Raw genomic sequence first — 26,194 nt, forward strand, 5'->3', positions numbered from 1 at the left:
CAGGAATAGCACTGCCCTCAGCCTCACGGAAGATAGGGAGGGCTGCACTTCCCAACTCCGAGAGCTGGGGCAGCCACAGGGCCCCTACTAGCTCTGTGGGTCAACACACCCAGGAGGAGTGGGGCAGAGGGCGAGGCTACCCTTCCCATCGTCCAGGCTAGGCCCTGACAGGAGCCCAGGTAGCTCGCACACGAGGAGGCTTTATTGGCTAGAAAGCAAACACAGGCAGAAGTAAAAACACCAGATAAAAAGTGAGTGTAGAGGTGGAGGCTGCGGCCGCCGGACTTGGCTTGAGCTGTGAGGGGTGGGAGGGGGGAGGATAGCACCGGAAGATGCTGCTCCGGGCCCAACCCCAGCCCTGGCCAGGCTCTCCCCTCCCAGGGGCAGTGCCCAGTCCCCAGGGGCTGCCAGAGCCCTGTGTGCCTTGCCGCATTCCCCTGCTGCAGCTTTTGGCAACTGCAAGGCAGGGCTCTCGCCGAGTGCACCCGGGGCTTCCTGCGGCGGCCCCACCCTGGCCTAGGTGCTCAGTGCAGCCGGGAGGGTGAGGCTCTGGGGGATGCAGGCAGGGGCGGGGGCTCCAGAGCCACAGGTCAGAAGCAGGACTAGGGGAGGGGCGGGGGCCGTTCAGCCTCAGGCACCCTCACAGCTAGGTGACCAGCGGCAGGGACAGAATGGGGTGAATTCTCCCCACCCTGAGCAGCTGTGTCACCAAGGAACAAGGTAAGTGGCAGGGCTGCGCCATCCTCTCCTGCCCAGGCCAGAATGCAGGCAGGGGGGCCTGGGAGGGAACCTGCCTAGCTGAGCAGTTCCAAGTAGGTGACAGGGACCTTGCCCTTCTTGTTGCCTCTCTCGCCAATGAGCCAGTCAGGGTCCATGCCAGGCAGGCTGTAGACAGTGATGAGCTGCAGAGATGGCAGTAGAGGAGAGTCACAGCCTGACCAAGGGTGGACCTGGCCCCAGGACTAAGTGGGGACAGAGCTACCACCTCCCCATGGCCAGTGGCATGTGCTACACCTTCAGCGGTGGCACTCATCTCACCTCTCCACGGAGACCCAGAAGAGCAGGGATCGCTTCCTCAGGGCTGGTGGTGCCCTCTTTAACCCGCTGCTCCCCGCTTTCCCACCAGGGCCCCTCCAGGCCCCATGTGCCTGATCCCAGCTCCCAGGCTGCTCCTCACCCAGCCCATTCCTGCCCCATCTTGTGGCACCAGGCCCACCTCATCAGCCAGCAGGGCCAGCTCACTGCTGTCAGCTGCCTCGTAGTCATAGAGCACCCGAGCTTTGCGGGTCCCACTCGCAGGGGGGGCCACCTCTTCCAGGCAGAGCGAGGCCTCACCCGGAGGGGCCAGGCTGGCCACTGAGGGCACCACAGGCATAGTGGCTGCAGCAGTGGTGGGTGAGGTGCTGCTCAGGGGTGGTGAGGCAGGCTCTGTGGTACCCACGAAGGTGCCTGGAAATCTGGAGAGGAGGGGTGTATCTTAGTAGGTCGGAGTCCCAGGAGGGAGCCCAGAGACAAAGGCCCCTCCCTAGCCCCAGGAGCCCTACTTCAGCCCTGGCTACTCACATGGCGCCCTGGGAGCTGGCAGCACAAAGGGAGAAGCAAAGCAAGGGAGGGGTGAGATGGCCTCACCCCCGAGCCCTGCCATCCTCCCCACCCAGGCATTCCCTAGAAACCCTCAGGTCCCCAAGGGGACTCAGTGGTCACCAAGGCCAGCCACTCCACCTTCAGACACATGAGGTGCCTAGGCCCAGCGTGGGTTCCGCGGCAGAGCCCTCCAACCTGGTTTTGTGTCACGGGACTTGCCCATGGGAGCTCATGCTGCCCACAGACAGGGTTTGGGGGCCATGGGACCCCAATGCGCTCAGTGGCGCTGGCCCCAGCCGCACCTGCCCAGCTGCTTCTGCAAGTCCAGCATGTGGCGGTAGCACTGCGCATAGTAGGTTGTCTGAGACTTGACAAACTCGTGGAGGCAGCGCAGGTGGTTCACCTGTGGGGAAGAGGCCAGAGGCCGACTTCTAACCTCCTGCCACTCTCGGCACAGAAGATTCCGTCCCCACCTGTGTCCTCCATCAGACCTTGCTCCAGCATTCCAGGGTGCCCTGCCCCTGTACCCCCACCCTCCCCGGTGAGACTTGCTCTGCGAGGGCTGCTCTGGGGCAGTCCTGCTGTCCTTTTGGTTCAGGCACACCTGCTGAGGGGCAGGCTTTAGTGAAGGTTGGCGGGGGCGGAACTCACGTGAGTGCTGCTGATTCCCTCCAGCAAGAGACGGGTCACTTCTGCTTGCCGGTCAAACTCTGTCTGGGCCACACGGAGCTCCTGCTCAGCCTAGGCAGGGCAGGGCAGCCCTGAGCACCCGCACTGCCCACCAGCTTTCCCCAGAGCCTGCCTGGGAGTCACCTGTCCCTTTCCCCTGGGAATGCAGAGCGCCTTCTGGGTCTATCCCTGACTTCATACCTGGAGCCCCAATCTCAGAGAAGCTAGAGCCCTACTCAGGCACAGGCAGCCGTGGTGACAGACGCTCCATCACCCATGGGAGAAACACACCCAGCAAGTGCATCCTGAGGGCCTACTATGTGCTACAGGGTACTGTGGAGCAAATGTTCCCCCAAAGAGGGGAAACTGAGGCCCAGGGAGGGAAAGCAGCAACCCTCCCCCCCCAACCCAGTGGGTGTGGGGCAGAGAAACGGACCAGACCCCACAGCAGCAGGTGTGCCTGTACCCGGCCTCCCCAGACCCCAGCTTACCTTGTCCACCTCATCGTTCCAGAGCTGTGGAGACCGCAACAGGACCGGCCAGCGGGGAGGGGAGAGGAGGACAGCTGGACCCCAGAGCCTTTGCCTTCCCCCAGCTTCCAGACTCAACTTTTGCCCCCACCACCCCTCTGCCCCACCCTCCCAAACAGGAGCTGAGACTGGGCTGAGGCCCAGCATGGGAGATGGGGGCTGGCAGTCCCAGTCCCTGTCACATGCCTCATGCAGGAGGGGTGCAGCCAGCAGGAGTCCTGCTTGTATTTCTTCTATGGCATCAGCCCAGACCCTGAGTGGAGTCTCAAGAGAGACCGAGTGCCCCCACCCCGTCCTGACTGCTGGCTCAGGCTTCTGGGCTGGGAGGCAGGACCGTGTGTCTCTGGGCCAGTCACCGAACCTATCTGTCCTCTGGCAGAGAAAGGCAGCCTCATGCCTGAGTCACATTGGGACTCAATGGCAAAAGAAAAACAGGGCAGTCTCCACCTTCTAGGATGTTTCTCTTTTCATGGGGCACAGGGAGGAGTGGGAAGTGGCATCCAGACCCTAAAGAAGGAAGATCCTGCCCAGCCACGACCAGGAGACCCAGCGCTCCTGCCACTTCCAGAGAGCTGACCCAAGACCACAGCCTGAAATAAGGAACTCGGACCCACGCCAGTGCACGTGGCCAGCCTGTGTGGCTCCCGTGCCACTTAGGAAGTCCCTGTCCAGGGACACGAAAGTTGCTGTGAGACCCAACTAGGGTTGGTGCCCTGAGGGACAGTCACCCAGCCACAGAATGACTCACAAAAGACACATGGCAGCATGCTCACAACAGAGGTGAGGGTCTCGCCCCCGGGTCAGGAAGGAGAGAGAGGGGCAGAGACAAGGTGCAGCAGTGGTGACAAGCAAGAGGGAGAGGTGTAGCCTAATCCCCAAACTAGACAGGAAACACCAGACATCTCAAGAAAGTTTAAAAACCAATACGCTGTGACATGCGAACCCTCCATGATCCCGTCCTCCCCACCTCCTGCCCCGACCCCCCAACCCCACCGCGGGGGCCCTGCCTGAGCCTCCTCAGGACAAGACATGCCCTGCTCCAGGACCTCTGGGCCTTGGCACAGCCTCAGGCCCTCCTGCCCCCCAGGCGCCATCCAGGCTGGAATGGCCAGCACTGCCTTCTGTCTTCAGGGGTCTGTGAACACCAAGAAGGCAAGGCCAGGCCTCCTCCTCTATCCTCAGGGCCTGCCCAGGGCCTGGCATTCAAAGGCAGTGGGAGGTGGAGGGGCCTGGGGATGGGACAGCTGCCGCCCTGAGTTCTCCACGCTACTTGGTGTGGCTGGCCCTGAAGCCAGCTCCAGTGTTGTGCAGGGGGAAGCAAGTCCAGCCCCATAGCCACAGGGCACAGGGGCCAGGACGTGGACCGAAGTGGGGGCCGCTGCCCTTCCCCAGCATCTCAGGACTGGCCCGAGCACATGGCAGTGCTCCCACCTTACCCACTGGCTTCTAGCTCCTGTGCAGTCAGAGGCAGTGGCGTGGGGTGACATGGGGAGAGAGGAGGCCGAGGGTAGGGTGGGGGTGGGGGCGCTTACCGCGGAGGCGCTGGCCGAGAGAATGTAATTACGAGGTCTAGTCTCCTGAAAGTCAGGCACCGTCTGGCGGGGAACAGAGTTCATGGGGGGAGGGGGTCACCCTGGGCCATGGCAAGGGTCGAGGCCAGGAGGCTACCCCAGAGTCTTGCACAAGGAGATGCCAGAAGGCCTGACCCCAGGGACAGGGTGATACAGACACAACACAAACCCCATTCTCCCGGTTCCAACCACCTGGAGGTGAGGGGGCCTAGGGACTTGGAGAGTCCAGGCAAAGACCAAGTGGCTCAAGTGGCTCAAGTGGCTGCAGGCACTGGAGCCGGGAGAGCAGATGCGGTGAGGAGATGGCCAAGGCTGCCTGAGCAAGCCACAGGCAGGGCTCTCCCCTGCCAGGGGCCACAGTCCCCTCCTCCCTAGAGTCCCCCAAACACAGCCCAACCCCCCGCCCCATGGCCTTTTCCATCCCAGAATCCACACACCACATGTCTCGTGCCTGCATCGAGGGCCAGGCCCCCCCGCCGACAATGAGGGTGGACAGATGGAGGCATGGGCAGACATTGTGACAGGCGTTCAACATTTGCAAAAAGCTGACTCACAGGCCCCAACGCCTGGCACCTCTCCACCAGAGGCCCTGCACAGTGGAGGCTCTGGCGGGGAGACCAGCTGCTTGCAAAATGCCCCAAGGACGTGGGCTGGCCACGGCATCGTGGGCCCACGGGCAAGATGGGCAGACCAGAAGCAGCACAGCGCGTGGGGCAGGTATACTCACATCTCCCTCACACTGAGCCAAGTTACCCAAAGCAGGACGGAAAGGAACAAAAACAAAGAGTTAGTGAGTCCACAGCACAGGCAGGACCAGGCCCCCCAGGCCCCAGTGGGAGGGGACACCAGGCAGCCGGGCAGAGGGAGCCACACAGCTGGCCCTCCTGAAGAGTCCTGACGTGTGTGTGCTTATGGGGACGGAGCTGCAGGGCCAGAGTCCTCTGGGAGGCTGTTCCCGGGGCTGCCCAGGTCCTCGCTCTAGAAAGGGTAGCCTGGCCCAACCCCAGGATGTGAGGCTGTCCAGGCCCACCGGGCAAGGGAGAGGTCACACCACTGCAATGACAGGAAAGGCCCCCTGGCCTGGCTGATGGAGAAAGAGTGTGTTCTGGCTGACTTACTCTGAGATGTTGTATGGCCCTGAATGACGGGGGAGACTGACTCATTCAGGTGACTTAGAAGAGGTCATCCCAGTAGGCACAGGTCACCCTAGCCAACCCCAAGATTGTACCAGCTGTACCCCTGCCTCCAATCTAGAGCCTACACATTTGAGTGACCTGAGACCCTGCGCACGGTTCTCACCAGGGGCCGTGTAGGCTCGGGCCACACCATGGGAGGGGAACCCAAGGAAGGTTTGAGCCCAGGACTGTCGAGGGCAGCTGTGAGCCCAGGCTGGGCCTGGCCTCCCTCGGCCCAACAGCCAGCAGCCACGGTAGACATCTCCCTAGCAGGCCCTGGGCCTGGGCGTTCCCTCTGCAAATGTGAGATGGCCTTTAGGCCCTGCACCCCTGAGTAACCTGGTGTGCCGGGAGGGTGCAGGAGCGGGGGCCCAGCTCCTCCAATCCTGGCCTTGCCATGGTCACATTGTCCCGGGCTGCGTCCCATTGACCCAGCCAGACTGAACAGGCCTCAGTGAGCTGGGAGTGAAGGGGGCGCTGTACGGCCCCAGCTCTATCCAATCTCATGGGGCTGCCTGATGGGGTCCCTCAGACACAGCCCTGAGCAAGTGGGCGGTCCACCTCCCAGGTTCTCCGCACCACCGTGGGGGTGCCTGAGCACAGAGACCCTGGGCCTGACGTTTCAGCAGCAAGTAGTAGGGTTAGTAAGAAGGTGCCATGTCCAGGCAGAGCCAGGGACAGAGCCGAGCATCTAGGAGGGCAGGGCATGCAGGAGACTCCAGCTGCCTGGCAGGGCAGCTGTGGGGTGCCGGCACCCAGCTGGGGGCACTGCTGGTCCGTCCACACCATAAATGTCTTCCCAGGACCGAGAGCTCGGGGGCCACCAAGGCTCCCTTGAGGGCAGGGACAGAGAGGCTCAGCCCAGCAGCCCCCCGCCAGGCATCTCTAGCCAGGGAGAGGGAGAGGTCATGCCAAACATCAGGTCCCCTCATGCCCTGCCCCTTGGCTCCAGCCAGAGCCTGGGGGCCCGGAGGCCGGCGGGACACCTACCGTGGCTTTGGCTTCTGCGGCCTTGGCCTTCTTCAGCCTCGCTTTGCAGGCATCCAAGTCCAGGCGCCGGTTTTGGAGGAGCCGCCTCTCCTTCTGCGGGGCGAGGCGTGGGGACAGTGAGACCCTGGGCTGCCCTGGGAGACCCTGGGCCATGTAAGGGAAGACTGGCGCCGGGAACTAGCAAGTCAAGACAGGGAAACTGAGGCCCAGAGATAGAAAGTCACTCTGGGGAGGCCCCAGGAGTTCTGCAGCCACAGTATGGGAAGAGAGCGTGTGTGTGAAGGCTCCGGGGTAGAAACTGCCATGGGTGCCAGGAAGCAGCCGAGTCCTAGGGCCCTCACCGAGATGGTCTTCCAGTCCCCCTCCAGGAAGTTGCGCAGGGGTGTGAGGAAGCTGATGGAGGCCGTGTGGATAAAATCCCTCTCCGCGGCTCCCAGCTGCTTTTCAGCTTCTGCCACCTTGAGCAGTGTCTTCCCTGAGAAACCAGAGTTGAAGGGTGAGGAAGAGGCTCGGGCTCGGGCCGCTCTGACCCCAGGTGGTAGGAGAGGGCTCAGGAAGAGCTTGCTGAAGAGCCAGGGCCGGGGGGCTCAGTGCAGAAGGCTCTCCCTGGGAAAAAGTAGAAGCAACCTGCACAGTCATCAGCTGGGGACTGACCAACCAACAGCGGGACAGCCAACATACGAAATAACACAGTCATTATGAAGAAAGGAGATTAGACTTCCAGAACGTCGAAGGAGCTCGACAAATCCCCTCCCAAAAAAAACTGTCAATAAAACTGGACACCACGCCAGGCACGGTGGCTTACACCTGTAATCCCAGCACTCTTGGAGGCCCAGATGGGAGGATCGCTTGAGCTCAGGAGTTCGAGACCACCTGAACAACACAGTGAGACCTCGTCTCTTTGAAAATAAAATAAATGGAAAGAAAACGAACAATTGTCAAAAACATCTATTTCTGGACTCTGGAAATTGACCGAGGCAAAAAAAAATTGAAAAGCGTTTAATCAAGGAAAACTACTGGGCTGGATGCAGTGGCTCACATCTGGAATTCCAGCACTTTGGAAAGCCAAGGCGGGTAGACTGCTTGAGCCCAGCCTGGGCAACATGGCAAAACCTTGTCTTTAGAAAAAAAATAGTAACAAAAATGAACAGCACTTCAGACCCTATGGGGCACCGTCAAGTGAACCAACATATGAGTAATAGGAGTGCCAGAAGGTGATGAGGAAATGAGGCAGAAAAAATATGTGAAGAACCAGTAAGAGGCTGGGCGTGCTGGCTCGTGCCTGTAATCCCAATACTTTGGGAGGCCCAGGTGGGAGGATCACTTGAACACAGGAGTTTGAGGCTACAGGAGTAAGCCATAGCTTACTACTGTATAATTGCACCACTGTACTCAAGCCTGGGTGACAGAGAAAGAGCCTTTTTTAAAAAAAGAAAAAACATAGTTTGATGCACATACAAGAGAGCTACAATAAGATGAATTGTTTTCTCATCAGAAACAATAGAGGCCAGACGGTAGTGAGATGATGTATTCAAAGTGAAGAAAAAACTTTTCATCCAGGAAGTCTACCTACAGCAAAACCATCCTTCAAAGTGAAGGCAAGGCCAAGCGGTGGCTCATGCCTGTAATCCCAGCACTTTGGGAGGCCGAGGCGGGCGGATCATGAGGTCAGGAGTTCCAAACCAGCCTGACCAACATGGGAAAACCCTGTCTCTACTAAAAATACAAAAATTCGCTGGGTGTGATGGGGCATGCCTGTAATCCCAGCTACTCAGGAGGCTGAGACGGGAGAATCGCTTGAACCCATGAGGCGGAGGTGCAAGGCAAGATTGCACCATTGCACTTCAGCCTGGTGACAGAGCAAAACTGTCTAAAAAAAGAAAAATCCAATGATACACTTTAAAGACATGAATAGGCTGAAAAAAGTACACTACGTATGCAGTAAACCATGCTTCTGCCAGACAAAATGGACCTTAAGATAAAATTGTACTAGAGACAAAAAGCATAGTATTTTATAATGAGAAAATAATCAATTCATCAGGAAGATACACAAATATAAATGTACAGACCTAAGACAGTTCCAAAATATCTAAGGCAAACACTGACAATGAGAGAAATAATTCAACAGTAATAGTTGGAAACTTCAAAACTATCCTTTTTTTTTTTTTTTTTTTTTTTTTTTTTGATACGGAGTCTCGATCTGTCTCCCAGGCCACAGTGCAGTGGCACAATCTCAGCTCACTGCAACATCAGCCTCCCAGGCTCAAGCAATTCTCCTGCCTCAGCCTCCCGAGTAGCTGGGATTACAGGTGTGCACCACCACGCCCAGCTAATTATTATTTTTTTTTTTTTTGAGACAGAGTTTCACTCTTGTTACCCAGGCTGGAGTGCAATGGCGCGATCTCGGCTCACCGCAACCTCCGCCTCCTGGGTTCAGGCAATTCTCCTGTCTCAGCTTCCTGAGTAGCTGGGATTAAAGGCACACGCCACCATGCCCAGCTAATTTTTTTTGTGTTTCACCATGTTGACCAGGATGGTCTCAATCTCTTGACCTCGTGATCCACCTGCCTCGGCCTCCCAAAGTGCTGGGATTACAGGCTTGAGCCACCGCACCCGGCAAATTTTTTGTATTTTTCATAGAGACAAGGTTTCATTAGGTTGGCCAGGCTGGTCTCAAACTCCTGACCTCAGGTGATCCACCCACCTCAGCCTTCCAAAGTGGTGAGATTACAGGCATGAGCCACCACGACTGGCCTCAATACTCTACTCTTGATAATGAAGAGGACAAGACAAAATCAGCAAGGATCTACAAGCCTTGAACGACACCATCAACCTACGTGGCCTTGCTGACATCTATACAATACTGCACCCTGCAACAATATAACATTTCATCTTCTCAAGGAAACTTAGGACATTCCTCAGATAGACCATATGCTACATCATTAAACAAGTCTCAATAAATTCAAAAGGATTAAAACAATGCATACAAAATATGGGGCTGGGCGTGGTGGCTCATGCCTGTAATCCCAGCTTTTTGGGAGGCCGAGGCAGGCAGATCACTTGAGGTCAGGAGTTTGAGACCAGCCTGGCCAACATGGTGAGACCCCATCTTTTCTACTAAAAATACAAAAAATTGGCCGGGTGCGGTGGCTCAAGCCTGTAATCCCAGCACTTTAGGAGGCCGAGGCGGGTGGATCACAAGGTCAAGAGATCGAGACCATCCTGGTCAACATGGTGAAACCCCGTCTCTACTAAAAATACAAAAAGTTAGCTGGGCATGGTGGCGCATGCCTGTAATCCCAGCTACTCAGGAGGCTGAGGCAGGAGAATCGCCTGAACCCAGGAGGCGGAGGTTGTGGTGAGCCGAGATCGTGCCATTGCACTCCAGCCTGGGTAACTAGAGCAAAAAACTCCGTCTCAGAAAAAAAAAAAAAATACAAAAAATTAGCTGGGTGTGGTGGCGTGCGCCTGTAATCCCAGCTACTCGGGAGGCTGGGGTGGAGGAATCTTGAGCCTGGGAGGTGGAGGTTACAGTGAGCTGAGATGGCGCCACTGCACTCCAGCCTGGGTGACAGAGCGAAACTCTATCTCAAAAATAATAAAATAAAAATAAAAACACAAAATACGTTCATACATTCTCTGAGCACAGTGGAATTAAGTTAAAATCAATAGAAGAAAACCTAGAAAATTCACAAATGCCGGGCGCGGTGGCTCAAGCCTGTAATCCCAGCACTTTGGGAGGCTGAGGCGGGTGGATCACGAGGTCGAGAGTTCGAGACCACCCTGGTCGACACAGTGAAACCCCGTCTCTACTAAAAATACAAAAAATTAGCTGGGCATGGTGGCGCGTGCCTGTAATCCCAGCTACTCAGGAGGCTGAAGCAGGAGAATTGCCTGAACCCAGGAGGCGGAGGTTGCGGTGAGCCGAGATCGCGCCATTGCACTCCAGCCTGGGTAACAAGAGCGAAACTCTGTCTCAAAAAGAAAAAAAAAAAAAAGAAAATTCACAAATACCTGAAAATGAAACAACACAGTGCTGAGATGAATAAAAAATTATACAGTTACTTTGGAAAACAGTTTGGCAACTTCTTAAAAACTTAAATTGATCATATGACCCAGCAACTCTACTCCTCGGTGGAATTTCACTTGAAGTGAAAACATGTCCCCACCAAGGGTCCTATTCAAACATTCACAAGAAACAGTGAACCCAAATGTCTATCACGTGGTGAAAAGGTAAGGAAGATGGTGGTCTATCCTTTTATTTTATTTTATTTTTTTGAGACGGAGTTTTGCTCTTGTTACCCAGGCTGGAGTGCAATGGCGCGATCTCGGCTCACTGCAACCTCCGCCTCCTGGGTTCAGGCAATTCTCCTGCTTCAGCCTCCTGAGTAGCTGGGATTACAGGCACGCGCCACCATGCCCAGCTAGTTTTTTGTATTTTTAGTAGAGACGGGGTTTCACCGTGTTGACCAGGATGGTCTCGATCTCCTGACCTCGTGATCCACCTGCCTCAGCCTCCCAAGGTGCTGGGATTACAGGCTTGAGCCACCACGCCCGGCCCTTTTATTTTTAAAAGAATACTGTTGCCAATAAAAAGGAATGATGCCCCAAAATATACTACAAGAATAAACCTCAAAAATACTATGCTAGACTGGTGCCGTGGCTTGTGCCTGTTATCCCAGCATTTTGGGAGGCTGAGGAGGCTGGACCACTTGAGGTCCGGGGTTTGGGACCTGCCTAGCCAACATGGAGAAACCCCATCTCTACTGGGGGGAAAAAAAAAATTAGCCAGGCATGGTGGCAGGTGCCTGTAATTCCAGCTACTCAGGAGGCTGAGGCAGAACTGCTTAAACCTGGGAGGTGGAGGTTGCAGTGAGCTGAGACAGTTTCTTTGCATTCCAGCCTGGGTGACAGAGTAAGACTGTTCAAAAAAAAAAAAAAAAAAAATTAAGCCAGGCACGGTGGCTCATGCCTGTAATCCCAGCAATTTGGGAGGCTGAGGTGGGTGGATCATGAGGTCAAGAGATCAAGACCAGCCTGGCCAACATGGTGAAACCCCATCTCTACTAAAAAATACAAAAATTAGCTGGGCCTGGTGGCGCACACCTATAATCCCAGCTACTTGGGAGGCTGAGGTAGGAGAACTGCTTGAACTCGAGAGGCGGAGGTTGCAGTGAGCTGAGATAGCGCCACTGCACTCCCGCCTGGTGCCTGGAGACAGAGCGAGACTCTGCCTCAGAAAAAAAAAAAAAAATTAGGTAAAAGCAGCAGCTAAATGCAAGAAACAAGAAACAACATATCATATGATTCCATTTATATAACTTACAGAGACGGAAAGCATGTTAGTGGTGGGCTGGCTGGGAGTGAAAAGGGGGCTTGACAATAAACAGACACAAAGGACTTTTTGGGTGTGATGGAAATGTTCTTTAAGTTAGACTGTTGGCCTGGCATGGAGGCGTACTCCTGTAATCTCAGCACTTTAGGAGGCTAAGGTGAGAGGGTCACTTCAGCTTAGGAGTTTGAGATCAGCCTGCGCAACACATCGAGATCCCTGTCTGTACAAAAAATACAAAAATGAGAAGGGCATGGCGGTGTGCACCTGTAATCCCAGCTAATCAGGAGGCTGAGGTGGGAGGATGACTTGAGCCTGGGGAGGCAGAGTTTGCAGTAAGCTGAGATTGTACCACTGCACTCCAGCCTGGGGGTCAGAGCCAGACCCTGTCTCAAAAAAGGTAATAGAAAAGAAAAAATAAGTAAGTTTGGCTGGGCGCAGTGGCTCACGCCTATAATCCCAACATTTTGGGTGGCTGAGGCGGGTGGATCACCAGAGGTCAGGAGTTCTAGACTTGCCTGGATAACCTGGGGAAATCCAGTCTCTACTAAAAATACAAAAGTTAGCCAGGCATGGTGGTGGGCGCCTGTAATCCTAGCTCCTCGGGTGGCTGAGGCAGGGCCTGGGACGCTTGAACTTGGAAGGCGGAGGTCGCAGTGAGCCAAGAACGAGCCACTGCACTCCAGCCTGAGTGAGAGAGTGACACTCTGTTTCAAAAAGAAATAAATAGGTTAGATTGTGGGAATGTTTGTACAACTCTGTAAATGTATTAAAAAACATTGAATTATACACTTAAACACATTTTTTAATATATAGCTTATGGCAGGGCACAGTGGCTCACACCTGTAATCCCAGCTAATCAGGAGGCTGAAGTGGGAGGATGACTTGAGCCTGGGGAGGCAGAGTTTGCAGTGAGATAAGATTGTGCCACTGTACTTCAGCCTGGGTGACAGAGTGAGACCCTGTCCCCCCAAAAAAAGTAAATATATATATATGGCTTATACTTGGATGAAATTTAAAAATAAAAAAAAAATGGACATGGTTCTGTAAATGCTTCAGTGAAAAAGATACCTGTAATATGATGTCAAGTTAAAAAGTCAGGTTCCAAGGCTGGGCGCAATGGCTGACACCTGTAATCACAGCACTTTGGGAGGCTGAGATGGGCGGATCACCTGACATCAGGAGTTTGAGACCAACCTGGCCAACATGGTGAAACCCCGCCTCTACTAAAAACACACAAAAAAAATTAGCCAGGGCCGGGCGCAGTGACTCACGCCTGTAATCCCAACACTTTTGGGAGGCCAAGGCAGGTGGATCACGAGGTCAGAGTTCAAGACCAGCCTCGCCAACATGGTAAAATCCCATCTCTACTAAAAATACAAAAAAATTGGCCAGACGTGGTAGCACACACCTGTAATCCTAGCCACTCAGGAGGCTGAGGCAGGTGAATTGCTTGAACCTGGGAGCCAGAGATTACAGTGAGCTGAGATTGCACCACTGTACTCCAGCCTGGGTGACAGAGCAAGACTCCATCTCAAGAAAAAAAAAAAATTAGCTGGGCGTGCTGTTGGGCTCCTGTAATCCCAGGTATTTGGGAGGCTGAGGTTGGAGTGAGCCAACATTGTGCCACTACACTCCAGCCTGGGCAACAGAGCGAAACTCTGTCTCCAAAAAAAGGTCAGGTTCCAGGATAGCACACAATATGATCCCATTAAAAAATATATATGAATGGCCAGGCATGGTGGCTCTCACTTGTAATAACAGGACTTTGGAAGGCTGAGGCAAGCGGATCATGAGGTCAGGAGTTCAAGACCAGCCGCGCCAACACAGTGAAACCCTGTCTCTACTAAAAATACAAAAATAGCTGGGTGTGGTGGCGTGCGCCTGTAGTCCCAGCTATTCAGGAGATTGAGGCAGGAGAATTACTTGAACCAGGGCCTGGGTGGCAGAGGTTGTGGTGAGTCGAGACTGTGCCACTGCACTCCAGCCTGGGCTGACCAGAGAGCGAGACTCTATCTCAAAAAAAAAAAAAAAAAAAAAAAAAACACACACATACACACAAATAAGCCAGCCACAGTAACTTACACCTGTAATCCCAGCACTTTGGGAAGATGAGGCAGGTGGATCAATTTAAGGTCAGGAGTTCAAGACCAGCCTAGCAAACGTGGTAAAACCCCGTCTCTACTAAAAATTAGCCAGGTGTGGTGGCAGGCACCTGCAGTCCCAGCTACTCGGCAGGCTGAGGCAGGAAAATCACTTGAGCCTGGGAGGCAGAGGTTGCAGTGAGCCCAGATCACACCACTGCACTCCAGCCTGGGTGATGAAGTGAAACTGTGTCTAAAAAAACAAAACAAAACAAAAAACCACACACACAAACCAAAACCGGTTAACAAAAGATTCCAGTTTTTACTTTTTTCTGCATAGGTTGAGAGTTTACATTTAGAACGAATTCAGGTATTATTTGTATAATTATTGAAGTAAAGGAAGACAGGAAGGGAGGGAGAATGAGAGCGAGCACCCGTGACCCCATTCCCGGCTGCGAGGCCTGCTCACCATAGGGGGTGGTGGGCCCCAGCTCACCGGCCGCCTCTGCCATGTACTGTGCCAGCAGCTCACCGTTGGTGACCCGTGAGGGGACCTTCCTGTCCAGCTTCTCATACAGGAACTCCTCCACCCGGGCACCTGTGGGGAGACAGCAGCCAAAGCCACAGGGCTCCTCAGTCCAAGCCCAAAGATGAAACAGGAACAGACCCAGACCCGGCCGTGCCCAAGGAGCACCTGGCCTGCTGACTTCCAGAATACTCTCTTGCTCATGCCCACCTCAACCCCAAAACTGCTGTGAGGGACCCAGCACTCTACAGAGAAGGAAGCCGGGGCCGTCCGCTCCTCTCTTAGCAATGTGATCACCAAATGTAATACATGCTTGCACGGTTCCCTCCTCCTGGCCCCTCAAAGTTATCTGGCCGCAGAGCAGATTTGCAGGCAGACACACAGCATGACCCAGAGCCACCCTCCTTTCGCCGAAAGTCCTGCAGGTTGCTCGTGCTTGACCCTGGGGGCCTGCCTGGGGGTGGTCTGGGCAGTCTCTTCATCTCTGGGCCTCGCTGGCCTCTTGAAAATGACCAGGTTTGGGCCAAATACAGTGGCTCATGCCTGTAATCCCAACACTTTGGGAGGCTGAGGTGGGTGGATGACTTGAGGTCAGGAGTTTGAGACCAGCCTGGCTAACATGGTGAAACCCCATCTCCTTTAAAAATACAAAAATTAGCCAAGGGTAGTGGTATACGCCTGTAATCCCCGCTACTTGGGAGGCTGAAGCAGAATAGCTTGAACCCAGGAGGTGGAGGTTGCAGTGAGCTGAGATCGTGCCACTGTGCTACTCTAGACTGGGTGACAGAGCAAGACTCCGTCTTAAAAAAAAAAAAAAAAAAAAAAAAGAAAGAGACCAACGAGGTTTGTGTTTTGCCTGCCTCTTCTCCCACGTGTGTTTTAGCTTCCAGGCATTTAACTCCTCTGTGCAAAATTCAGTATTTCCACTGCCCTGGAGTGTCTGGCAGCCCAAAACAGAGTCTTCCATTTTCTGTTTTTTAATCTTTTTTTTTTTTTGTAGAGACAGAGTTTCCTCCATGTTGGTTAGGTTGGTCTCGAACTCCCAACCTCAGGTGACCCACCCGCTTCGGCCTCCCAAAGTGCTGGGATTACAGGCGTGAGCCACTGCACCTGGCTTTTTTTTTTTTTTTTTTTCATTTTTTCCATTTTCTTTGAACTGTCACTCCTAAACAGCCTTGAGCCCAAGAGTCTAGCTGAAACCCCGCCTGCAGCCCCGCTGTACCCATGCCACAGTAGGCCAGGCCTCCCTGGACACACCCCTCCCAGGCTCGGCACACACTCACTGGGGTTGGGCTGCAGCAGCACCTCTGTCTGCCTCAGGATCTTCTCTGTCCAGTTCTTGGTGCTGTCTGCCCGGGCCAGAAGGTTTTCAAAGTGGGCATCAAGCTCGGTCTTCTCAGCCTGGCCAAACTTCTCCTCTGTGAACTACAGTGGGAAGGCCAAGGGGTGGGGAGGGCTCAGGAGGAGATAGGGGAGTGGTGGGGAGAGGGAGGACTGCCCCTCCCCACCAGCAGGAACCCAGGCAGGCCCCAGGGTCAAGGAAGCGGCCCGAGGGTTCCTGGCAGGGCCTCCCTGTTTGCCCCTTGGTGAAATGAGGTGGCTGGACCAGAGTGTGCGGATCACGGCTTTTGGAAATCCAGTGAAAGCTACAGACTGTCTCCCCACAAAAATGCACATTCATACACAACCTGGCACACAACTTAGTGGGGTGAGGAACCCTGGGGAGGCCAGCCCTAGGGTCCTTCGAGCCTGACTCTGAAGGAGCAGACTTGGTAGAAAGGGCTTGGGACAAACGGGGCACAGAGCAAGGTCTGGGCTATCAGGGAGCTCCACGGGCATCTGGGAGCTGCTAGGCAGAGGGCGCCGGGGAGGGAGGGGAAGAACCCAAGGTCCAGAAAACCTGATTCGATTCTTAGTTCTGCCACTATCCAGCTGTGTGACCTTGGGCAAGGGGCTCTGCCTCTCTGAGCATTGGTTTCCTGAGCTGAAAAAAGGGAATACCACCACCTCCCTCATAGGTTATGAGGATGAAGAGAAAAGACATGGGTGGACATAAAGGCTGGATCTGGTACAGCCTGACTCCCCCATGGAAAGCACTGGTACCCAGAGCTGATGTGCACAGAGACATCTGGGAAGGAAGGGCACTGCGGGGAGGGAGGATGGCCAAACGGTTGGCCTTGGCCACCTGGGAGGGTGGGCAGACACACCGCCAGCAGCTGGGCACAGCCAGGGCCCAGGATGCCCCATGGGTCTTCCTCAAAGCTGACAGAAGCCACAGGGGCTACTTAGGAACAACCAGAAACCCAGGTCTCCGCTTTCCAGACGGACACCAAGGCCTTCTCCAGCTAAGGGAAAGGGCTTGCCCAAGGTGGCGGCAGAGTGAAGACCTGCAGGAGTAACATACGGAGCAATAAACACTGCTGGCCGGCCCTGCCCTGAGGGTTTCCACTCTTGACCTCATCAACCTCTAACGCACGGAGGGCTGGTTCCCATTTCACAGATGCTGCCACTGAGGCTGAGCAAGGGCCTGGACTATGCCGGAGTCGGGTCAGCTGTGAATCATCCATGGCTGCAGTCGGATTCAGTGGCGGGGGGCTGGGCAGCCACCAGGAGCTCAGCAGCCATCAATTATGTAGCAGAGCTTGGGTTTCTCCCGGCAGGGCTTCGAGGGCCCAGCTGCCAGGGGTATGGCCTCAGCTCCTGCCTGGGGCCAGCTGCTCCCGGCCTTCTCCTTCTTCCCCCACCCTGGCGGACTCTACCTCCTCTTGCTCCTCACACTCCCCAAACTCAGATCTTCCCGAGTAAGGGCTCAGCCTTGCCCCTCCCCCTGCACCATGCCCACCCAGTCCTTTGAGGGGAGTGGTGTTCATTCCATTTGCCAAATGAAGAAACCAAGGCTAGGAGAGGCAAAGTCTCCCTTCTGGGCCTGAGATCCTCTGACTGGAGAATGCAGATCACAGGATCTAAATCACAGGCTATTTGGCCAGCACACAGTATGGGGCTGATACATGTTAGCTAGTATTATTATCACCATCTTTTTTTTTTTTTTTTTTTTTTTTTTGAGACAAAGTCTCGCTCTGTTAGCCAGGCTGGAGTACAGTGGCACGATTTTGGCTCACTGCAACCTCCGTCTCCCAGGCTCAAGCAATTCCCCTGCCTCAGCCTCCCGGGTAGCTGGGATTACAGGTGCCTGCCACCATGCCCAGATAATTTTTGTTTTTAGTAGAGATGGGGTTTCACCATGTTGGCCAGGCTGGTCTCAAACTTCTGACCTCAGGCAATCCACCTGCCTCAGCCTCCCAAAGTGCTGGGATTACAGGCATGAGTCACTATGTCAGGACGTATCACCATCATTAATGAAAAGCCTTGGCTGGGCTTTTAGGAGGCTGAGGCGGGCAGATCACAAGGTCAGGAGTTCTAGACCAGCCTGGCCAATATAGCAAAACCCCATCTCTACTAAAAATACAAAAATTAGCTGGGTGTGGTGGCCGGCACCTGTAATATCAGCTACTTGGGAGGCTGAGTCAGGAGAATTGCTTGAACCCGGGAGGCGGAGGTTGCAGTGAGCCCAGATCTCACCACTGCACTCCAGCCTGGGTGACAGAGCAAGACTCCGTCTCATAAAAAAAACAAAAAAAAAAAACAGGTCAGGTGTGGCGGCTCACGCCTGCAATCCTAGCACATTGGTAGGCTGAGGCAGGCGGATCACAAGGTCAGGAGATCAAGACCATCCTGGCTAAAATAGTGAAACCCAGTCTCTACTAAAAATACAAAAAAACAAAACAAAACAAAAAACTGCCCAGGCATGGTGGCATGCTTAACTACTCAGGAGGCTGAGGCAGGATAATCGTTTGAACACAGGAGGCAGAGGTTGCAGTGAGCCAAGATTGCACCATTGCACTCCAGTGAGACTCCATCACAAAAAAAAAAAAAAAAGAAAAGAAAAGAAAAGAAAAGAAAAGAAATTGTTCAAGCAACTCCCCTGCCTCAGCCTCCCAAGTAGCTAGGATTACAGGCAAGCGCCACCACGTCTGGCTAATTCTGTATTTTTAGTGGAGATGGGGTTTCTCCAAGTTGGTTGGGTTGGTCTTGGACTCCCGAGCTCAGGTGACTCCCCTGCGTCGGTGTCCCAAAGTGCTGGGATTACAGGCATGAGCCACCGCCCCGGCCACCCAGGGAAAAAGTTCTACCAGGCTTTCCCAAACTAGAGGGCGTGTCCGCTGCAGCCTGCCTGGCTTGACGATGACAAGGCCACCACCTCTCTGGCTTTTATGATGATGACTTCTACCACTATTACTGTTACGGCAATTACTCCTTACAGTGTTACTCCTGTCACTCCTGCTGCCCTCTCCCACCCCCACTGGCATCTTGTCCAAATATGCCTTAGGTTTTCTTGCCTCAGTGCCCTTATCCGAGGTGTTCCTGCCACTAGGACCAATGTCACAAGCCCCTCCCTACTTTCTGTGCATAGTTTAGGGACCCTCCTTGCAGGAAGCCATCCCAGAGAGACCCGTGCAAAAGGGATCCCGCCCTCTGGGGCCTCATCTCTGGGCCCAGGCCTTGTTTCCTGCTAATCGGGGATGCTCTTCAAGTTGTTACTAGTACCTGCAGGGGCTGGGAGGTTCCGCAGCCCAGTACTGATCATAAAGAACCCCTCTCCCATCCCTCCTGGCTGACTCCCGTCCAGACCAGCTTGGTCTCAGGCAGAGCTTCTCTGCGGCCTCTCCTGCCAGGTCACATTTCAGGTCCCTCTGTCCCCTGGCCAGCCACTCTGCCCCAATCCTGCCAAGGGGAAGGGGTTTGGTGCTGGAGTCCGAGGCTGCTCCCAGGAAGATGGCAGCAGCAGGGGGTGGGCGTGCGGAGCACAGAAAGCCTCTATTTATAAAGCTCCCAGCTCCCTGCCTCCCACCCCGAGGCTGGGGCCTGGCTGCTGGCTCCCACTCCAGTATCAATGACCCTGTGGGCCAGCCCACACCAAACAGAGCCACACCTAGGCTCTGCTCTGCCTGGGCCCTGAGAGCCCTGGCCAGGCCAGGCAGCACGGCCCCAGCCCTAGCAGGGAAACTGGCAGATCAGGTTCTTCCCAGATGTGGGAGATAGTGTGGTTGCCATACCAACAGCAGAGTGGGTTTCCCCCCTCCCAGATGGACTGGGGCCGTCCAATCCGAGGGGCTCTGGGATCCTGGCATCTCCACGAGGGCTGGGGCCGTCCACCAGACTTGGAACACGCTGAGGAGTGAATTCTCGCGGGGATGCTAATCCTCAACGGGACACAGCACTTTCTAGTAAACATGGCTACACGGGTTGCTGGCTGGGTCTGGGCTCCTGGGGAGGGGAGTTCGGGGTTGAGAGTCGGGGGAGAACTGTACTCAACAGAAACAACAGTTGCAAGGACGACACCACAGGACCTGCTCCCAGAACCTGGGATGGGCCAGCCCCAGGCCTGCGGAATCCCACTGAATCCCATGACCGCGGTGTTACACCTGATTTACAGAAGGGGAGGGCGGGGCTCGGAGAGAAGTGATTTGCTCAAGGTCACATGCCGCACAGGTGCAATCCTAACCACGCTAACACCGATCATGAGCTTGCCTTTGGTGAGCACACATACGCACGGTCCCACAGAATCCTCGCATCTGTCCCGGGAAGCAGGAATACTGATCCCATTTTTCAGATTGAGAAACTGAGGCCCAGTGAGGTGAAGGCCCCTCCCCCAAGGTCACAGGAGGGCATATTTCCACCCACACCTGATCCTAGGTCTTTCCATGTTATTGAGTTGCCTGTTTCTCTCTCTGCCCCTAAACAAATAAGACCTGTTCCAATTTCCGCATCATGGGCTTGGACAGCTTCCCAGCCAGACCCCAGCCCTCTCCCCATCCCCCAGGCCTAGGGACTAAGGAAACAGACCTCCCGTGGAGCAGAAAGGAAACAGCTGCTGGCTTCCGGCCTGACTATCCAAGTGTGCGAAATGGCCCTGAGAGACTCATGGCACCACCCGCCCATTGCACAGGTGCAGAGACTGAGGCTCGGAGAAGGGGTTGTGGCGGACCATGAGTCCCTGGGCCTGGCACCCAGGCCGCTAAATGCCCCGCCAGGCGCCAGTCACTGCTGGAAAAGGGCAGAGAGGTAGGAACCAGACGGTGCCTCTTCCCCTCTTCGGCTGGGCAGCCGCCAGGGGAACGGGATAACTCAACCGGCACCAAGGGTGGGCACCGGTGCCTCGCCCCAGGCAGCGGGGCCAAGGCCCGGCTCAGGCCGCCAGGGCTCTTTCCCTCTTCTGGCCAGCAAGGACTCAAGGGGGCAGAGGTGCGCCCGCGGCGGGGACGGGAGCAGCAGCCCGGGAGGGCTTCCTCGCGCCCCCAGGCGTCTGCCGCAGGGTGCTCCCCGCCCGCCCCACATCCGGGCCCCGTGTGTACGGCGCGGAGCCAGGCCTCACCTGCACGGCCCGGGTGAAAAAGATGCCCGCGTCCGACGCCAGCTTCTTCATGTTGAAGTCCATGGCTCGCCCGCACGGCCGCCGCGCACCGCCAGAGCTCAGCCGGCAGCCCCCGGCCCAGCCGCCGCCGCCGCCGCCCGCACCCCGCCCACCTGCTGCGGGGTACCGGCCCTCCGCGTACCCGCCCGCCGGCCCGCAGCAGCCTCAGAGCCAGCCCGAGCGCGCAGGGCGGGGCGCGGAGGCCGCGGGGCGGAGGGGGCGGGGCGCCGAGGCCTCTGGGCGGAGCTGGCGGCGCCGGGGCAGGGCGGGACAGCAGTGGGGCGGAGCTAAAAGGGCGGGGATGGGGATGGCGGAAGCCTGGCGGAGCTGGCGGGGGCGGGGCTGGAGGGACAGGGGCGGGGAGAGACGGCACGGGGGCGGAGCTAAAGGGGCGGAGCAGGAGCCAGGCCGGAGCGGGGCGGGGCGAGGGTCGCGCGAGGTAGCCGTGTGGTGGCTCGCTGCTGCCCCCCTGCGCCTGCCACGGCAGCTTGGGCCGGCCTCTTTTTCCCTTTTACTACAATTATTACTAAAACTGGAACACATGTGCTCTTAAATGATTGCAGGTGCACACCTTAATTACATATTATTTGCCATCTTACGAATGCTTTTCAAAATTTTTAATTGATAAATAAGTGTTTCTTTACGGCCTACAAGATGATGAAATTGTGGAATGATGAAATCAAGTTACTTAACATGTCCATCACCTCACCTACTTTTTTTGTGGTGAGAACATTTCAAACGTACTATTTTAGCAATTTTGAAATATGCAATGCTTTTTCTTTTTGGAGACAGACTCTTGCTATGTCGCCCAGGCTGGAGTGCAGTGGCGCCATCTCTGCTCACTGCAACCTCCGCCTCCCTGACTCAAGAGATTCTCCTGTCTCAGCCTCCCGAGTGGCTGGGACTACAGGTGTCCCCCTTCATGCCCGACTAATTTTTTGTACTTTAGTAGAGACAAGGTTTTGCCATGTTACCAGGGTGGTGTTGAACTCCTTATCTCAGGCAATCTGCCTACTGCAGCCTCCCAAAGTCACTAAGTGTGCAATAGATAGACAAAGTCACAAATCTGTGCAATAGGTCTCTAAAATGGGCCTCTCTTGCTGTCTCATCCCATCACCCATGCCTGCTACCTCTCCCCTATCTGTGCCTCTTCCTCTCCTCTTTATTCACACCGCCTCCTTCCCTTTTCACTCCGTTTCCCTTGAGTTTCCTACGATTACTCCTCCCTTCTGACCTCTCCTCCTCTATTCTGCCCTGATCTTGGTGACTGAGCCAGAGACAGGCTTGGGACTTGCCCTCCACTGCTGGAACAGCCGTTTGTCAGCCTGGGAGGTCTTGCGGCTCCCCCAAATTGGAGAAGGGTTGTAGGGGTGGTCATGCAAAGGGAGGGGGTACTGGGGCTGGAGCCTGGAGCCCCCTGTGTGGTGAGAGGAGGAGGTCAAAGATTGGGTCATTGTCAGGGGGAGAGAATGAACTGCCCTGAAGGCACAGACATGTGATAACCTTGAACCCAGCCCCAAGCAATGAGATGACCTGCAGGTGCTCCTGCCCGAAAATATCTTCCCCCAGGTCTTGAGAGGAGGCTTTGTACTGGTCTTCACCTCTCCTTGCTGTGACCTCTAGGTTTCATCTTTTTTTTTTTTTTTTTTTTGAGATGTAGTTTTACTCTTTCACCAAGGCTGGAGTGCAGTGGCACCATCTGCAACTTCTGCCTCCCAAATTCTACTCTGCCTCCAGAGTAATTGGGATTACAGGCCTGCGCCACCACGCCTGGCGAACTTTTGTATTTTTAGTAGAGATGGGGTTTTGCCACGTTGGCCAGGCTGGTCTCAAACTCCTGACCTCAAGTGATCTGCCCGCCTCGGCCTCCCAAAGTGCTGGGATTACAGGCATGAGCCACTGTGCCCAGCCTTGGCTTCATCTCTGAACCCAGTGGAGAGCTCTGTTCCTGAGCTGTACCTTCTTCTCCCTGGCTTTGTTCATCTTTCTATACTTACCCCAGTTTCTTTTCTTTCTTTCTTTTTTTTTTTTTTTTTTGAGAGGGAGTCTAGCTCTGTCACCAGGCTGGAGTACAGTGGCGTGATCTTGGCTCACTGCAACCTCCGCCTCCCGAGTTCAAGCGATTCTCCTGTCTCAGCTCCTGACTAGCTGGGACTACAGGCATGCACCAACATACCTGGCTAATTTTTGTATTTTTAGTAGAGACGGGGTTTCACCACGTTGGCCAGGATGGTGACGATCTCTTGACCTCGTGATCCACCCTTCTTTGCCTCCCAAAGTGCTGGGATTACAGACATGAGCCACCACACCCAGCCTCTTACCCCAGTTTCTATCTCCTGTCCCAGCCTGGGTTTGCAGGTGAGCCTCAAGTCACCTGGGTTCTTGTTCAAAATCCAGACCTGGTCCCTCTCCCAACCCTGGTTCTGGATCAACAAGTCAATGGCTTTTACATTAAATCACCTGGGAGCTTTCAGAACTCCACCTGCCTGGACCCACCTGTCATGTACTTGGGCCAGTAAGTGTATATTGCCTTCATCAACTTTCTTGTCATTCACACATCTGCAATTCATCAACTGTTTCTCTGTGTTTCTGTTTCTGTGTTTGTTATGTGTTTCTATTTGTCTGTATTGATCATGGACTTATTTACTAGTATCTGTTTATAGCTGACTATATCATTCATTTAGCCAGTGTTTAAAAATCAAGATGGGCCAGGAGCAGTGGCTCATGCATGTAATCCTAGCACTTTGGAAGGCTGAGGCAGGTGGGTCACCTAAAGTTGGGAGTTCAAGGTCAGCCTGATCAACATGGTGAAACCCCGTCTCTATTAAAAATACAAAATTAGCTGGGCATGGTGGTGCATACCTGTAATCCTAGCTACTCAGGAGGGTGAGACAGGAGAATTGCTTGAACCCAGGAGGTGGTGGTTGCAGTGTGCCTAGATTTCGCTATTGCACTCCAGCCTGGGCAACAGGAGCAAGAATTTATCTGAAAAAACGACAAGAACAAGATGTGTACATATAGAGAAGGAAAGAAGATTTTATTTCTTATAAAAAGGTACAGACTGCAAGGTGACCATCCCACAAGCTGGGCAGCATGCCTCTAACAGAGCAGGAAGTAGAGAAGTACCAGGCAGACAAGGTCTGGTCCCTGGCAAAACCCGGCCTTTGAGCTGAAAAGCCTGAATCCTCTGGCCCAAAGTGACAGCTTCCATCCTTGTTCGACTGCTCTCTCCTGGTTGGTTCTTTCTGAATAGTCTTTTAATCAATCAAATGTTGCTTTTTCCAAAACTACCTACAGCCCACCCGACCTCCCATCCTTTACTTATAAAGACCCCAGACTCAGCTGATAGGGGAGGGAAGTGGCTTGACTGGAGAGAGGCAACTTCACTTCAGAGGAATGGCTGTACTTCAGAGAAGAGATGGCTTAACTCTGCGGAGATGGCTTGACTACAGGGAAGAGCCAGCAGGAGCCGGCCAGACTTCAAGGGAAGATTACCTGCCTGTCCCATCTCCTCTCCAGCTCCCCTCTCTGCTGAGAACCATTTCTACTGCTTAATAAAACTCTCCTCCTTCACTATTTTTCAGGTATCCAGGTGACCTCAATCTTCTTGGACACCAGATGAGAGCTCAGGACCCAACAAGTGTGGGTACCCAAAAAAGGCTGTCATACTGGCCCTTTGCCCTCACTGGCTGAGGGCAGCCACCGCAGGTAACAAGGCAAGGAGCCTAGCTGAAAACGCACTGGAGCTAAGAGAGCATTGTAACATGCCCTCTGGGGTTTCAAAGTTTGCAAGCACCCTGACCTAGGCACCGCCTCGGGGCCTGCATGGAGCCTCCTTCTGCCCACGCCCAAAGCGGCCAGCCGGATCCTGCCCTGGCTAACTCACCTGCTCCCTCCCGCACCGGGTTGAGTATGGCGGGTAGAGTAGACAGGGCACCACAATGACACATTCAACAAAGAGGTCAAGAAAAAAATCCTACATCACCTCCAGGGGAAGAGCAGAGACAGGCAGCTGGAAGGAGGAGGAGTTGGGGTAGGAGCTTTATGCTGAATGAGTTGGCTAAACATACATATTCAGCAGCTTACAGGAGGTGGCTATGAATATTCATCAAGGTGGTCCCATGCTCAGTTTGCAATGAATTAACGTTTAGATGTATTATAACTAGGCCCTATATGTCCAGGATTTTTTTTTTTTTCTTTTGAGACGGAGTTTCGTTCTTCTTAGCAATTCTCCTGCCTCAGCCTCCTGAGTAGCTGGGATTACAGGCACGCGCCACCATGCCCAGCTAATTTTTTGTATTTTTGGAAGAGACGGGGTTTCACCATGTTGACCAGGATGGTCTCAATCTCTTGACCTCGTGATCCACCCGCCTCAGCCTCCCAAAGTGCTGGGATTACAGGCTTGAGCCACCGCGCCCGGCTTTTTTTTTCTTTTGAGACAGAGTTTCACTCTTGTTACCCAGGCTGGAGTACAATGGCACGATCTTGGCTCACCACAACCTCCGTCTCCTGGGTTCAAGCAATTCTCCTGCCTCAGCCTCCTGAGTAGCTGGGATTACAGGCACGTGCCACCATGCCCAGCTAATTTTTTAATATTTTTAGTAGAGATGGGTTTTCACCATGTTGACCAGGATGGTTTCGATCTCTTGACCTCATGATCCACCCGCCCTGGCCTCCCAAAGTGCTGGGATTACAGGCGTGAGCCACCGCGCCCGGCCCAGGATTTTTTTTTTTTGAGACAGAGTCTTGCTCTGTTACCCGGCTGGAGTGCAGCAGCATGATCTTGGCTCACTGCAACATCTGCCTCCTGGGTTCAAGCGATTCTCCTGCCTCAGCCTCCCAAATAGCTAGGATTACAGGCATACACCACCACACCCAGCTAATTTTTGTGTTTTTAGTAGAGACAGGATTTCACCATGTTGGCCAGCATGGTCTTGATCTCCTGATCTTGTGATCCAGCCACCTTGGCCTCCCTAAGTGCTGGGATTACAGGCATGAACCACTACGCCTGGCTACCTGTAGAGAATTTTTTAGGGACATGAAGGCACACAACTGGCAATCTCTGCAAACTGGCCAGAACCAGTCCATGGTTGGCGGCCTCCTCCTCCTCCTTTTTCTTCTTCTCCTTCCTCCTCCTCCTCCTCTTCTTCCTCCTCCTTCTTCTCCTCCTCCTTCCTCGTCTCTTCTCCTTCTCCTTCTCCTCATTCTTCTTCTTTCTTATCTTTTCTTTTTTTTTAAAAGACGAGGTTTCACCATGTTGG

At 54.4% G+C, this 26,194-nt stretch overlaps 1 protein-coding gene across 5 annotated transcripts; it reads right to left on the reverse strand.

Moving 5' to 3' along the window:
- Window positions 1–787: 787 nt before the first annotated feature.
- Window positions 788–21,164, reverse strand: SH3GLB2 (SH3 domain containing GRB2 like, endophilin B2). Of its 5 annotated transcripts, XM_074395439.1 has the most exons (13): window positions 20,366–20,575; window positions 15,745–15,886; window positions 14,405–14,533; window positions 6,861–6,994; window positions 6,520–6,612; window positions 5,082–5,093; window positions 4,316–4,378; window positions 2,745–2,768; window positions 2,236–2,325; window positions 1,887–1,987; window positions 1,564–1,578; window positions 1,217–1,457; window positions 788–902 (listed from the first exon to the last, which is right to left on the reverse strand). In XM_074395439.1, the coding sequence occupies exons 1-13, from the start codon at window positions 20,459–20,461 to the stop codon at window positions 795–797; spliced, it is 1,248 nt and encodes a 415-aa protein (XP_074251540.1). In that variant the 5' UTR covers window positions 20,462–20,575; the 3' UTR covers window positions 788–794. The 5 variants fall into 5 exon arrangements, with proteins under 5 accessions (XP_074251540.1, XP_010349048.2, XP_010349051.2 ...); XM_010350746.3 differs by lacking the exons at window positions 5,082–5,093; window positions 20,366–20,575 and adding an exon at window positions 20,895–21,163; XM_010350749.3 differs by lacking the exons at window positions 4,316–4,378; window positions 5,082–5,093; window positions 20,366–20,575 and adding an exon at window positions 20,895–21,164.
- Between the last annotated feature and the right edge of the window lie 5,030 nt (window positions 21,165–26,194).

The sequence above is a fragment of the Saimiri boliviensis genome, chromosome 2 (genome assembly GCF_048565385.1).
Source record: "Saimiri boliviensis isolate mSaiBol1 chromosome 2, mSaiBol1.pri, whole genome shotgun sequence".
NCBI classification, from domain to species: Eukaryota; Metazoa; Chordata; class Mammalia; order Primates; family Cebidae; genus Saimiri; species Saimiri boliviensis.